At 37.0% G+C, this 15,496-nt stretch overlaps 1 protein-coding gene across 1 annotated transcript; it reads left to right on the top strand.

The window, feature by feature from the left end:
- The first annotated feature begins 390 nt into the window (after positions 1 to 390).
- On the top strand, positions 391 to 15,116 carry LOC145772343 (prostasin-like). The gene is made up of 13 exons (XM_082584220.1): positions 391 to 461; positions 2,515 to 2,573; positions 2,930 to 3,037; positions 4,024 to 4,140; positions 7,991 to 8,149; positions 9,384 to 9,499; positions 9,770 to 9,855; positions 10,184 to 10,286; positions 10,696 to 10,858; positions 11,153 to 11,311; positions 12,242 to 12,418; positions 13,876 to 14,013; positions 14,324 to 15,116. Exons 1-13 carry the CDS (start codon positions 454 to 456, stop codon positions 14,440 to 14,442), a joined length of 1,512 nt encoding a protein of 503 aa, XP_082440346.1. The 5' UTR covers positions 391 to 453; the 3' UTR covers positions 14,443 to 15,116.
- The last annotated feature ends 380 nt before the right edge of the window (positions 15,117 to 15,496 follow it).

Below are 15,496 nucleotides of genomic sequence, written 5' to 3'. Positions count from 1 at the left end.
TGGAAACAAATTTTCTCACATAATTTTATCAACATAAATCCTGTCTTTCTTGCGAGACAAGTTCAGGCGCCAGTGAAAAAGGAGGAAAATTGAAAAAAAGTACAAGCTCCTTCGTTGTGAAGAATACTGTACATACTAAATTTAGCATTTTTGAAACGGTTTTATGCCATTTTTCAGTCTGATGAAAACTAAACGAACAAGGTTAATTATGTTGTTTGCAAAGAAATTTCCAGATCAAAAAACGCTAGTCAAAGCTCATAAAAAAAGTCGAACACAAAAGTATTTTGAGAGCTTTTCAAATAATTACATAAGAGCAGCTTTGACATATAAACTGTGGCTTTCAAGAAACAATTTTATTCACTGTAAACTAAATTACTTGCAGGTTTATATTTGTTGATAGAAATTTTATGTAGTTCTATTTTAGCAAGAAATAAAAATTCAAACATATCGAAAATGTCAAGGTAAAAATTCAATTTTTATATTGGTTTGTAGTCTGTGTTGCGTTATATTTGTAACGCTCTTTATACTGCGATGTGCTATTGCACGTTAAGTTATTTTGTTTTTCAATCCAGTTTATTGAAGGAATTTACTTTGTTATCAATATAAAAATTAGAAACAAGAAGTAAGACGTAATCATTATGGATCTTGTTGGGGAGCTTACTAAGTCACCCAGCAAATAATAATCACAACCCACGGAGTATTCTGATGCAACTCTTCCGTTGGAGGTTTTCTATCGCCAATACAAAAAGATGAAAAGAAACAATGCAAAAAAAATACAAAAAAGCTTTTAAAAAAAGCAAGATACTTTTCGTATAAAACACCTCTGTAATTCTTGCCATATTGGAATACTGTTGGAGATAAATGAATTTAAAGTTGTCCGCACTTGTACGAAAAGATAAAAAGTAGCAGGCCCCCTAATACTGTATTACTGTGTGCTACACAGCGTGTTTGTGAGTCAACTAGGTAGCATAAACTTCTCATAATAAATAGTACAGCGATAAAGTTATAAAGTTATTTGTTACAAAACTAGCACAATGTATGTCATTGATGCGGTAGTATCGAAAATGGATTATGGTTTGCCAGTATTTTCACCATCTAGGGCTCTAGGCCAAGTAAAGTTTAAAAGTTTTTAATCTTGATTACGGCATGAAGAAGAAATCTGAATGCGAAGATGGTAAAATTGATTTCTGATTTATGAATTAAAAACATCAATTTGCAAAGCAAGAAAAAACGTCATCACATATGTCCCATTGACATTTGAAGTTAAAATTTTGCTAAAAACTTTAAGCGGCGAAAAAGAACGTGCCCTGTCTGCTGATTGTGATAAGTTTATGTCAACAATCGATCGCTTCTCCTTTGTTATGTTAGTCGATAAGATCGAACAAGGTTACGCCTTTTGTTTTGTTCTTGTTCGCGTTAATGATGCTTTTGCGATAAATAATTTTATCTCTAAACACATTAAAACTTTTGAAAAAGCCCCAAGTGATGTTTAGAATTAAACTTATTTTACAGTTTTGGCATTCTTACTGAGTGCATTCTCCACATGTAAAGCTGGTGTAGAACTTGCTTGTTTTTTTGTTTTTTTTCTTTAATCCCGGTTTAATTAAAGGCTAATTATGAACAAGTTCGCAAATGTAGGCTAAAGTTTCACCATGGACTAAACTCTCGTTAATGATCACTTCTTATTTAAGAAGAAAAGCATCAAAATTTTAATCTTTTGGTTGACTCAAGCGATCAAAAACATGCAAGCCAGTTAATTATTGAAGCCTAAAAATTTCTATCACTTGATGACGCTAAAAATTCAACCAATTCAATTCAGGAAAAAATGATGCGTGAGAAAACAAAAGTCTTCGAATTCAAATAAAGCAAAATATTGTGTAAACCAAAAGTTATGTTGCAAAATCAGAGGCAACAAAATCAAACAAATTATAAGACTTCTGTGAGATCATTGGAATTCTTCCCAAGCGAGTCAAGCAATTTGTCTATAAATATCTTGAACACCTGAACTAGTCTATCAAATTACCCACAAATTGCGAGGAAATTTATCATCATATCATTTTAGTGATCAAAACAAAACTTATGTTCATTGCTGAAAGTTTTTAGATCAATCTTATTCAAGTATACGTTGTATCAATGTAAAAGTTAAAGTACATAAAGCTTGGCTAGAGTAATAATATTATAATATAATATGCTCATCGCCCAATATCACAGCATTATATTTCGTTGTTTTTATTGTACTTTTGTCTTTTCGTTTATCATCCTCTTTGAAGCAGATCGATTTAAAAATCTTGATTCATCTTAAATCTTAAAAACAATGTCACGTTCGTTTTATGTTTATTTCATGAAATATTTTATGACAGAAAAAATATCCAATAACCACCAAAAAAAAATTCAAAAAGTTCACTTTTTCAATCCATTTCTTCATTTCGAGTTTCATTTTCGGTGACTACACACGAATGGCATCTCCATTGCGGTAACTAACAACAGTCTCTAACCTACGACAATTTGTTTCAGACTTATCGGGATATCAATTGTCTTCGAAACACTCATGCTTATGGCATCACAGAGCTTTGGTAAGATAGTGCTGTTGCATCACAATCAGCAAAATTGGTCGTTTTTACATTGAGTCAACGTCTGCAGATATTAAATCGATGTAAAAAGTGACTGATTTGCAGGCTGGAATCTGACCTCAAGTGCAATGAAATTGTTTCTATTGGTAAATCATTTCCATGTTGTTGCGTCATCGTGTCAAATTTAAACAAACCTACACAACGGAGCTTAGGTGTTTAAAGGTGAAGATAAAGTGTGTAACCTTTAGTGCACCGGTTTTATTTGATGAATCTCGCTGTGTTATTAGTGAGCATTGAGCAGGCAGGTAGTGCTGACGCCAAGAAGATCTCTCCTTCTCAATAAATTTCTTTATTTCCAGCCCAGCAGTGCCAAGACCAGCTCCTCGCCTGTTCAAGTTACCGATTGCTTTGCAATAACACCATTATCAGAGAAAAGTGCCAAGCCACTTGCGACACATGTTCGCCTGGTGAGAGGATGTGAGCTGTGTATGGTGTTCACGACTAAGAATGTTTGAAAATAAAATATTATTTCAAAATGTGACATTTTTCCGGCAATTCTTTATCTTGGTGCAGTTTCGCTTCGTTTGGAAAGAAAAGCAACCTGCTTTCGTTGCAAACTTGAAACACGACAACTTTCTATTTTGGTTTACGAAATGTTAGTGCCAAAATAGTTCAAATTAGCTTTTCGTGTCGACAGTTTATTTTTGATGTCGCTTCTGAAAAGAACATCTTTTCAAACAATCTTATCAATACAACTTAAATTACGTCATTCATACGACCGCAATTCGTGTAACCATAAAATCTCTATTCTATTGGAGTCAGTTGTACTGTACACTGTACAGCATCACAATTGCAGTGTTGACAAAGCGTCACAATACTGCATTGTAAACGCAAAATTTCTTTCTGATGTTTCGTATTTTTAATTTGTTTTTATTATGATGTCACAAACTGGTGGCAACATGAACGAGAATGACAAGAACAAGCAATAAGTGTGCATGATGTGTAATTATCTCACTTTGATGTGTTATTACGCAAAAATGACGAACGATTGTATACTTGATAAGCAACAGGACCTGGTTATGACTCATGATGCGTTGCATCAATTGAAAGTTAAACTGAACTTATAAGATGTAATTTGAGTTTCATAGACGATTAGTGAACTAACTCAGAATCGGTTGACTACTTCAAACTTTTATGTGCTAAGCGACAGGTGGTCTGTTGCCAAAATTGATAAACCACATACTTGCATCAGCAGGGTGTCGCTTCCATCAGACCAATACATCACGTTAAATTCGTCTGGATAATGACATAAACGCAAAACGTCTATTCCGTTTAAAACCGTTATCTTTTTGGGTTGTTGTTATTTTGACAACTTTCAAGGTCATATCCACGGTGCTCTTAGATATTTATAGTTTTCCGGGTGACTAAAATAGCTAATTTAAATTGTTTCCAGACCCTTGCAATCCCTTGAACGGTGGATGCAGTCACTTGTGCAGCTGGTCCAGTGGGGAAAAAATCTGCAGTTGCTTGCCAGGATTTCGGCTGGCCCAGGACAATCATTCCTGTGAAGGTTTGTACTAAACAATTTTTATTGGTCAGATGCTTATATAACTGATAAATTATGAGGAGATTGGCAACAATAAATTCATTTTATAAATAAACCAAGAATACAACTTGCACACACTTTTCGATGCTTTTGACTCACTATCTTTAGGTTTGCCCTAGGATTGAACAACTCCTAAAACAGGAAATTATTTTTTATACCTGCCAAACAAACATGTGATCTCGAGTTGGAGGTTTTTCAAAAATCCCTCATGGTCATTACATCAACTTTAAAAATATGCCAACGTAAAAAAACACCTTTTTTTACAAAACTGTCCCAATAAATTTGTGTATGTTTATTTTGTACATAATTGCACGTTTTATAGGATCAACCATATCTTTTGAATGTAGCATGAAATACAACAAACAAACTCTATCTACTAAAAATAGCAACACATCCAATCTAATTGCGAGCTTTGCGCGTGGTGTTTTGCTGCAAAACTGGTGAAAGGAAGTTGTATGTAAACTAGTCAGCTTTAGCCACATTGCATTTCTCCCAGGTACGTTTATATCGAGGCGACTTTAATCGATGGGAAACGCCAATAACAATAGATTCACGTTCTCCTACAGCAGAGGTGTCCAATCCGTGGCCCGCGGGCCACATGTGGTCCGCGAGAAGGTTCTGAGTGGCCCGCGTGATATTTTTCGAAATGACATATACAGTATAATCAATTCAATCGCCTACCCTACCTAATTTATGGCGAACTTACATTTCGAGAAATTGGCATTTATTGTTTGCTTTCTTTGTCTATTATTCTATAGTCCCTAGTGCAGAGGTGCGCAACTGTTCAAGTTAATTTTATTGCATCACGATGCACATTGTTACGCATCACATTTTCCACACTGTTACGTATACCTTTTTCCACACAATCGTTCTTTTGGTTCAAGAGTCAGTCAATCAGTAATATTTCTTGTTTTAATGGAGAAGTTCAAAACTTTCTATTTCTAGAATTTTACAAAAAATTGTCTCTTAAGAAAAATATCAGAGAATCCACAGATTGGCAGTTTTCGTGACATCATAATTCGGCAGCACATACTTGTTCGAGTAAGTTTTTTAGCAGATGAACCATGTTAAATCCCCTGAGTGATCACTAATTTCAGACAGCCATATGGAAAACTCGCTTTGCATTGCTAAATCGTTCATTTCACCGCATTTGGCCTAACTTGTTAGAGAAAAACAGTGCCAAACTTCACATGGAAATGTCGACGTGTAGTAAAAACTTTGTTGACTTTACTATATCTTGGTTTGTCTATTGTTCTTATAACTGTAAAATAAAAATAATAGACATTTCTAAGATTAGAATTTTGGTGTGAGGGCTTTAATTAGAAATTATAAGACAGTCATTGTTATTACAAATTAGCAGTAAATACTTAAGTGGCCGCGCGATCATTCGTAAACTGCATGTGGCCTAGAGTGGTTCAAAAAAACACAATTTTCTCGGAATCTTCCTCCACAAGGCTTAAAATGTGCCATTTTCCCATAGAAGTGCCCTTGCAAAAAATTAGACTGATTGGAAGTCGTTTAGAGGTCAATCAGATTTTTACTTTTTTACCACATTCTCCCTATGCCAAACCCTATCGCACACAGGCCGATATTGTGTGCAAGACTTACAGAGAGGGAATGCCCCCTATTGTTTTGAAAACCACAGAAGAGAATGAGCTAGACTTCTATATGATGCATAATTAAACTTCGTGTGTATGTAAACAGATTTATTAACTTAACACCCAACAAAGCAAAAATCTTATTTTCATACTAAACTATCGGCAATTCGGCATCTACCATTTTTATTGAAAAACACTCGAAACCAGCAGTAGTCTCATCAGTCATCACTTCAATTATTTTGATAGGTTAAATAAGTTTAAACATAATACAATTTTCCTTTTATCACAAAGAGACATCCATATCACGATAAATGAATTAAAATACAATGTTAGCATCAAGGACTGTGGTGTTAAATCAGATATGACATTCGGCCACTGTTTTCGTCACAGTCTCATTTCAGGCTTTGTTGAGATTAAGGGTTGCTTTGGTTGGCACCGGAAACCTTTTCCTGTAGATGCTTACTAACTGCAGTAGGTACTGGCAGGGCCCACAAGAGAGGGGGACAACCGGTGCATTGCACCGGGGCCCGGTGAGTTTAAGGGGGCCCGACAAAATATCTAACCTCACGCGATAAAAAGACTGATTTCAACGATTTTGCATAAAATATTGTTTTTATATTAGTTCCGTATGTTGAATGGGGCCCCCTTATGGGTAGCCTAGGCTATGCCCTTTAAAATCACAGAATTTTCAATTTTGTGAGTTAAGGGGGGGCCGACAAAATGTTTAAATTTGCGTGCTCAGGTCCATTTTGCATAAAATATTGTTTTTTTATGAGAATATTAGTTTTGTATTTTGAATGGGCCCCCTCATGGGTATGTCCTTTTTTAGAACAACAATATTTTCATTTTTTTTGCGTTCAGGCGGCCAATAAAATGTTTAAATTTGCGTGTTAAGGTCAATTTTGAATAAATTTTTTTTAATATTTTGAAGTTGATATTTCTTAATGTCATGAACAATATCAATGCATTCATCCTAAGTTTGCTGCCCTATATTCTCTGCAGATTTCAAGGTCAGAAATGGTATTGTATGTTAATGTAAAGCTGTAAGCACACATATGCAATGCTATGTCAGCCATGTCGGATAGTATTGCAATTTTTATCTTCGAAATGGCTGGTTTTACCCACTTGTTTGCCATGGTTACAATCAGGTGTTGCCAGAGTTAGGAAGGGTTAGAGTTAGCTTAGGAAAGGTTAGGGTTTCAATCTTTGCCCAGGACTAAAAAAAATATCCAAAATACAAGTTTTTGTTTTCAACAACTATAAACTTTTCCTCAAATTAGGGCAGAATTCCATATCTGACAAGGCTGTTGAGGCTATATTTACACTATGTAGTGTTTTAGCATTTTACAGCATTTTATCTTTGTGTATAACTAGTGTGTATCTGTGAATTTAAACTTATATTTACAATATGTAGTGCATTGTTTGTGAAATAATAGAGTGTTAATACTTTAACCTAATTTATCCTTTGTAAGAACGCGCACCGCAAATTTTGCTTGTGATTGGTGAGATATCACGCGACATGTCGCGCTGGGGGGCCCGGCAGCAACATCTGCACCGGGGCCCGGCAAGGCTCTTGGAGGCCCTGGGTACTGGTACTGTTTCTGAGTCTCATGAAAATGATTGAAGTGATGACTGATGAGACTAATGCCGGTTTCGAGTGTTTTTCAATAATAATGGTAGATGCCGAATTGCCGATAGTTTAGTATGGAAATAAGATTTTTGCTTTGTTGGGTGTTAAGTTAATAAATCTGTTTACATACACACGAAGTTTAATTCTGCATCATTTAGAAGTCTAGCTCATTCTCTTCTGTGGTTTTCAAGATGATAGCGGGCATTTCCCCCTCTATAATTCTTGTACACAATATCGGCCTGTGTGCTATAGGGTTTGACATAGGCAGAATGTGGTAAAAAAGTGAAAATCTGATTGACCTTTAAACGACTTCCAATCAGTCTAATTTTTTGCAAGGGCACTTCTATGGGGAAATGGCACATTTTAAGCCTTGTGGAGGAAGATTCTGAGAAAATTGTATTTTTTTGAACCACTCTAAGTGGCCCTTTGGCCAAAAAGGTTGGACACCCCTGTCCTACAGCTTCGAAAAACGGTTTTTGCATTTTATCCAAAAATCTGCGCAATTTGCATGCGTTAAAATTGGACAGAGTTCTTCATCATTCATTTATTTTTCAAAACTATTACTGACAAATCATTGTTATTTCAGATATCGATGAGTGTACGCAAGGTCCCAACCCTTGCTTTTCAAACTCAGCGACCTACTGCATCAATACTGTCGGGTCATACTCCTGTCAGACCCACCAATGTGACAAAGCCGGGTTTTTGAACTATTACAGAAGTGGGAAATGCTGCCAAGTGACAAATAGTGAGTCATTCATCATTCTAAAGTTTTGTACCGTTGAAGCGATGCAAAAAGACAGCGTTTGTTAATTGAATTATCTTTGTGTCTCACTGATAAGGTTAAACTCAGTGTGCATGAACTGTTCAAACAATAAACAAACCAAAATCTGTGAACACTTTTAATTATTATAAAACACAAATATCACAGCCAAGTTTAAAATTCATGTTTATTTGAAAGCAAGCAGCGAATGTAAAATATTGAACTTTTTTGTTCAAGTTATTGCGCTATGACAGCAATGGATAATTTTTGTGTCAAATAAAAGTGTAAAACACTCCAACTCACATCCTCTTATAGTCATTTTAAACTGACGGTGCTTAAAGGAGAATTTCAGCCACGCTGAAGATGATAAGAGTCCAGCTTTGGGTTGAACTGATGATAAAAATCTAAGTCACGGTTTGACCATTATAAATTATTACAGCTGTGGCATCATTTATTTTACAGCAATCCAAATTTAAAGAAATGTTTTTGTTTTATGATAAAAGAAGTATTAGCTATAGAAAGGCTATGAGCAGAAACAAAAATGAAAAACGCCACAGACAGCTGAAAGATATCTTGTTGAAACAATACTACCCAAAAAGTGCACCTATCGTAAACAGACGCAAAACTCGGATTGTATAGGCCTAAGTTAAAAACCCCTTGTACATTTATATATCAAACAGCCGGTCTTTCTGCAGATTGATTGATTGATTGATTGAATCTTTATCCTCGGACTGGGAAAGCTTCTTGCAGAGCTTAATCCTGGCAGTTTCGCATACTTGTAGAGGCTTTGAATCACTGACGCAGGCCCGGTCACCGAGATTGACAGAGTGAAGTTTCCGATTGTTGAAGTCTTGTTGCCAGGGAACTATTCCATCCATTAAATGCCGCTGAATGGAGAGCAGTCCTTAACGTGCGTTGCTCAAGCGCACACCCCGAGAGTCGAACCAGCGCACCTTGATCTTGAAGCTTCTTCGTTCCAGAAGTGACGCGCTAACCAATTGAGCTATCGTATCGGAGCGGATTTTCTTTGGAGTTTGAAAATTAGAATCAACTGAACTCAGCCATAAAGCCTGAACAACCAAAATGTTTTTCTTATTTTAAATTGAAAACAAAGCTAGTTTTGTCTTGTAATACTACAATGAGACTGAGACCTATGTGTGATAAAATGTTGATCCAAACCCTGCCACAATATCCCATATACAGTATAACAACGTTGCAGGTTCGTGCGGCTTGACTGCAACCATTCAAGAGCGACTTATGGAGTCAAGTGAAAGAAGTCCGAGAAGTAGAGTGTTCGGCGGAAGAGCGGCAGCCATGTCATCCTGGCCATGGCAGGTGCGGCATAAATGTAGGCTACATAATTATAAATTCAAACATTTACTACATACTGTACATATAGCATAATAATTGTTATAAAATATAAATTATAAATTTGTTATAAAACAGAGGATAAAAAGGTATTTTTTCGCAGTGGTTGGTAGAAAATAATTTTATTTTTGTTGATTTTACGTCTGCAGACAGAACAATTATAAAAAGAAATCTTTTAAATTGCCTTCATCGTTTTTTCTTATTTTTTAAATTGTAATACTTTTGCCCTTTCTTCAGGCACAAATTTTACTTCGCGGATTCCACCATTGCGGTGCATCGCTTATCGCTAACGAATGGCTGGTCGGGGCAGCTCACTGCTTTGCGTGAGTAAAATATTTTGCTTATAGCCCATTGTACAAGTTCTGGCGTTGAAAGTTTGAAGTTTTTGTTTACAGTCAAAGTGTTGCTGCCCATAAACTATCCCATAGATGCTGAGAGTTAAGCCGTTGTTCAACAACTGGTTTGTACTCAAGCGTTTCGCTATATTTGTGAATCGTATGCTATTGTGATGTAAGCTCATTGTGTACTACTATAGAATCTGATTGGTAAGAAAATTCACTTACTCTCTCACTCTCTCCTTACTGATGACCTGTCAAAATTGTTTCCAAGTTATTTTTTACATTTAGATGACAGAAAGTTGTATGTTTGCAGAAAGTACAGCCACCGCAGCATGCTCGTTTATCTCGGGCTGGTCAATGGAGCTCACGTCAGTAGGTTGGCGCGATCCACGCACGAACAGCGTCGAATAGCGGAGGTAATACTCTTAGTTTTTATGGATATTGGGAATTACTTTTACACAAAATTAGCAAGATAATTAAAGAGGCCTTGAGTGCAAAACCAGTCCAGTGTAGTCCGAGAACATTGTAAATCTGGGGTGGTAAATGGATAGACCCTCGGCCCCAGAGGCTCACACGACGACGATGACGAGTGCAAAACCGGATCATTACTAAATTGTTGTAATGTGACGGAATATCAATAAACCAAAGCATGATATATTTGTATTGTAAAATATATTGCTGCAAACTGAAATAACAACACTGACAGTCAGGAGAACCTGCAAAGTTAGCAGTTCAAGATCATCATGAAAAGCAGCCAGCACTCTCAAATGAAGCACAATTTCATTCTTCATTTCGTCTATTAAATGAAAATATTTTGTGTGTTAGGTTTATACACCACGTTCCTACAATCTCTATAACAATGATATCGCTCTCATTCGTCTTTCCCGCCCTGTCGAGTTCAATGAGCTCATAATGCCAATCTGTTTGCCTTGCGGAGAAGAACCCCAGTTAGGAGAAAAGTGTTGGGTTACCGGATTTGGACGAACAGGTATTTCTTTTTTTGTGTAGCGACGTTCATAGATTTCATGCACATCACGATCATATCTCAGCAAAAATGTTGCCGCTTTTACATCACCTTGACATCGCAAGACGTAAAAACGGTGCAAAATGCAGCTTTTGGTAGTTGGAATGCATTCGGTATGTAGGCTAAAACTAAACTGTAAAAACAGTTTGTCCTTACTGTGGCGGAACACACAAATCTTAACCATCTCTAATTTCTACGAAAATGCATTTAAATATATTTCCCTGCGATCACTTTGCCAAAGTTCAATTGCTTCATCAGAGGTTAGCGGGATACGTTCTTCGGACTTCTTGCGAGAAGTTGATGTTCCCATTGTCAGCAACAAAGAATGCATGAAATCGTACAAAGGCATCTACCACATAAACGAGACGCAAATGATCTGCGCTGGATATTCCGGGGGAAGGAAAGATGCATGCGTCGGTGAGGATGTAAAAATAAAAATTTTAGAATTACAACTAATTTGAGCTTTATTTTGTACTAAAAAAGGCTTTGCGTTTATGAGTGGTGGTTTTGGCAACCGAAGATGCAACAACGAGTACATGATATGACACTTCACAACAGAGAAACTTGGTGCTTTTTTGACTCCAACCCTTGACGAGAGGAAGGAACTTAATGATGATGATAAATCTATGATAAAAGTGACCAGTGATTAGCAACTAAGCCTTTGCTGCAGTCTGCAATTTGATGCCTGAAAAGATCAACCGCCCTTCAGTTTACTAAAGAATTATTTGGGTTGCCAATTTTCGTTGACAATCGGAGCCAATATAGAAAGGAATCGTTCACTTTTTCATACCTTGACTCTCATTTAAATTATTTGAAGAACAGACAGAGTATTATATCTTTGGTGGAGCATTCTTATTTTTGCACCATAAAAATATAAAGCCAAGCTACATAACCAAATTAATTCAAGATATTTACTTTAAGCAAACAGGCAAGAAATATATTAACAAAGATTCACGTCGTAAGATTTTTGGTTGGTTGGTTTTGAATCTTTATCCTCAAACTGACAAAGCCTTGATTGGTTATTCCTGGTAGTTTCCCATACTTGTAGAGGCTCTTGGCGCAGGGCCTGTTACCGAAATTGGCAGAGTGAAGTTTTCCGATTGTTGAAGTGTTGTTGCCGGGAAATTATTTCATTCACTAAGTGCCGTTGAATGGAGAGCAGTCCTGAAATGCATTGCTCAAGCACACACCCCGAGAGTCGAACTTGCGTCGCGTGACCTTGAGCAGGGCGCGTAACCACTGAACTTACGAGGAGGACAAATCCATTTTTCAAGGAAGAAGTTTGATAAAGACGTTTTTTCGGGTTTGGGAAGTTTTGAGAGCAAAGTTTTATGCTCTATTTTCAAGGTGATTCGGGAGGGCCGTTGGCATGCCAACGGAATGATTCGTGCGAGTGGTACCTTTCCGGTGTGACGTCATTCGGCAAGGGCTGCGGGTTGCCTGGCTACTACGGTGTCTATAGCAACGTGGTCAACTATGAAAGCTGGATCAGGGAAACCATCGGAGAGAACGCAACCGGATTATGTAAGTCACAATAATACCACAAGAACGTGATCAACGTTTGTGGTAAACCTTGTTTGTGATGAGGATCGAATGTTCAGAGTTTGTTTGTTTTCTCAATCTTTTGGCGATGCATTGATGTGCATTTTTACAAGTTTTTTTTAGGGGTTAAGCAGAGAGTCAACATTTTTTGTAACTTTCATTGTGGTTATTTATCTTTAATAGGGTGCGGTTTTTTCCAGGCAATTTAGTTGTCGCCACAACCAGCCTCGGCTTTGCAGCAAGTCGTGAGATAATGGTCTGGGGTAACAATGGCATGTTTGTTGACGCTGCAACTTAACAATGATGCTTGTTGTAGTTTTGGCAGTTAATGTGAAGTAACAATGTACTGTGCTGTCACTGCTGGTGACATCTCTCGGTCTAGTGCATATGTCGCCGCTAATTTTCTTGGAAAATCTTCAAATGAAAAGAAACAAACTTCAGAAATGTTTGATGTTTCATTTTAAGGCGTCTGTTTTGCATCATTTTTACATCGCATGAAGTTAAATTGTTGTTGACATTGTTAATAATTCTAACCTACAATATTGTTGCCTTCCGCGAGTAAACTACGGCAAGGAATTCAGTGCAAATGTCAGGAGTGTATAAAGTTAAACAAAATTATTATCTCCTGATCCTTAACTTGGGTTTTTCCAGCAATTTTCGGTCTTGTAGCAGTTTGTATCTGAGGTTTGCGTTAAACAATTTAACACAATGCGAGGTCAGCAAAGTTATCCAGAGCAACATTAAATCTGGTAATTTACCATCGTTGTCACTTTTAATCTCATATCTGGATTGATTTCCCTTGCAAATTGGTGTGCTCACGTATTCTTGACATCGATCAACGTCACCGGGGTACGATACTGCACTTAGGTCAATCTTGCTCAAAAAGGTCTTCTTGCGTCTTAGATTAGTATTGTGACATTGTCTCGCATGGCGAGTTAAATGGTTTGAGAAGGACTTTACAAACGCGTTTGACAAACGAGTGCTTTGCTTAGGCTAGGAAATGCGATCGTCCATCCATTTGGTGCCGTTTCTAATAACGTGACATGTGTTTGACCTTTAGCATAAAAACTTTGCGACTTTATGAGCTCTAAAAATAAAAACAAAGAAAGAAAACAAAATAGAAACAAAAAGAGTTTCATCGTTTAGTTTAATGGTTGCAGCTTCTTCAGTGGATGGAATAGACAACACTATGACGACTCCATTTGCTTTGTAAATTGCTGGAAGCAACGCACACCCGCGATGAATACGATGCTATAAAAATAAAACACATTAGGCCTACTATTACATTTCAGTTTTGCTTTTACCCCCGATACCGATATATCCTGTAAAGGAGCAAACATTGCATGCGCGTAAAATTGTTCACACAGCTTGATCAAGTGATAAACATTAGAAAAAGATATGAAGTTTTAGAGAAGGTATAAAAACTAATCTGTTTGCAGGCAGAAAATTGTACAACCCATGCCGTGGTAAACATAACATAGACTACGACTGTTACAGCAAGCTGGATGACTGTGCTGCCTTTCCCTACTACATGGAGTCAAAATGTGCGCTTGCGTGTTGTCAGCTACAAAACAAAGGCGAGTTTTGTGTTATCGATGCACACCTTGCATAACCATATAGTAAAAACTGGCCCGTTGCTATTATGGTTAAATATTATGATACACGAAAAAAATCGGCAATCGACCAATTGTCATTTTGGCCTGGTTTTTGGGGTTGATAAATTATCTACTTGCGATGATGAGCCCACCTCAGCACCTCAATTCACCAAACTCCATTTGCAACATTTAGGCCTACATTGGTGCTTGACGATCTCTTGAGGAAAGCAGCAGACAAGAAAAGTAGCTTGCAAAAGATATTACAAAATCTGAATAAACGATTTTTTTTCAGAAATTACGAATTGTTACGACAATATTTCCATTTGCAAACTTTATTCAGACCACTGCCACAATCCAATTTTTAAGCCGTTTCTGGAAGCCAACTGCAAGAAGACATGCAACGCTTGCTGAGGACAGTTCCGCAAGAGAGACCAGTTTTTCATTTTGGCTCTAAAAAAAACCTTCTATCGCGGTTCAATAAACACTTCTGCAGATGCAATTGAGACTAACAAAATCAACGTATTCGTGATTCACAGTTGACGCAACGCTTGCTCCACCTTGCAAATACGAGTGAAAGTTCACGCCCACTATATCATAGCTTCAATGAGGAGAAATTGATTTTGGAGAACAATGTTTTAGCTGGATATTTTACACGGCTGCTCTAAAAGCGTCTACTGTGCAAAAGCGATGACAGCAACGCATAACTGTTGTGCTACATTGCGTTACATAAAAACTTACATTTTTATCTTGTATTTATTGTCTTTTTTATTACTTTGTTAATAGTGTGATATTTTTTATAGTTGTTTGTTTCATAGAGTTTTCAGTTGTGGTAGGTAGGTCGGAAGGAAGAAAGGACTGCTCAAACACGTACTTTAGCCTACTACCAAAACATTTTTTATGCTTTTATTCCAACTTTGAAAATATTCACCATTTATTGAAGTGCTAAATATGGCAAAGCTGGTAGGCTACTTGTGTATCGTGACACATGCCATTTATTCATTTATTTTTTATTTGTATTTTGTATTCGACTCTACAGTAAATGGTTCACATCACGATCAAATAAACATTAGAAATAAAACAGACAATCAACTCCAAAAAGCTACGTCACACTCACAATGTATCGGATTTAAACATTGAACCAGCTCCGTTAACTCGGTGATTATATGCTCGACTCAAGATCAAGCGACGCTGGTTCGGCTTCTCAGGGTGTGCACTTAAGCAACGCATTTCGGACTGCACTCCATTCAGCGGTACCGAGAGAATAAAATATCTTCCCGGCAACAACATTTCAACAATCGGAAAACTTCACTCTGCCAATCTCGGTAACCGGCCTTGCGTCAAAAGCCTTTACAAGTATGCTATAATAAACTACCAAGAATAACCTATCAAGGCTTTACCAGTTCGAGGATAAAGATTCAAAACCAACCAAACTAACAGTTCGTTTGCAACAGTTAGCAATTTGAAT

The sequence above is a fragment of the Aplidium turbinatum genome, chromosome 6 (assembly GCF_918807975.1).
Source record: "Aplidium turbinatum chromosome 6, kaAplTurb1.1, whole genome shotgun sequence".
Taxonomy (NCBI): Eukaryota; Metazoa; Chordata; class Ascidiacea; order Aplousobranchia; family Polyclinidae; genus Aplidium; species Aplidium turbinatum.
Note: the sequence above shows the minus strand (reverse complement) of the source record. Positions and strands in the feature narration are given on the sequence as shown.

What these genes read in the sequence shown, in the direction of transcription:
- LOC145772343 (XM_082584220.1), top strand. An exon ending in AACAGCGTCGAATAGCGGAG is followed by an intron (nt 10,287 to 10,695) that starts GTAATACTCTTA and finishes TTTGTGTGTTAG; the next exon opens with GTTTATACACCACGTTCCTA. An exon ending in TTGTCAGCTACAAAACAAAG is followed by an intron (nt 14,014 to 14,323) that starts GCGAGTTTTGTG and finishes ATTTTTTTTCAG; the next exon opens with AAATTACGAATTGTTACGAC.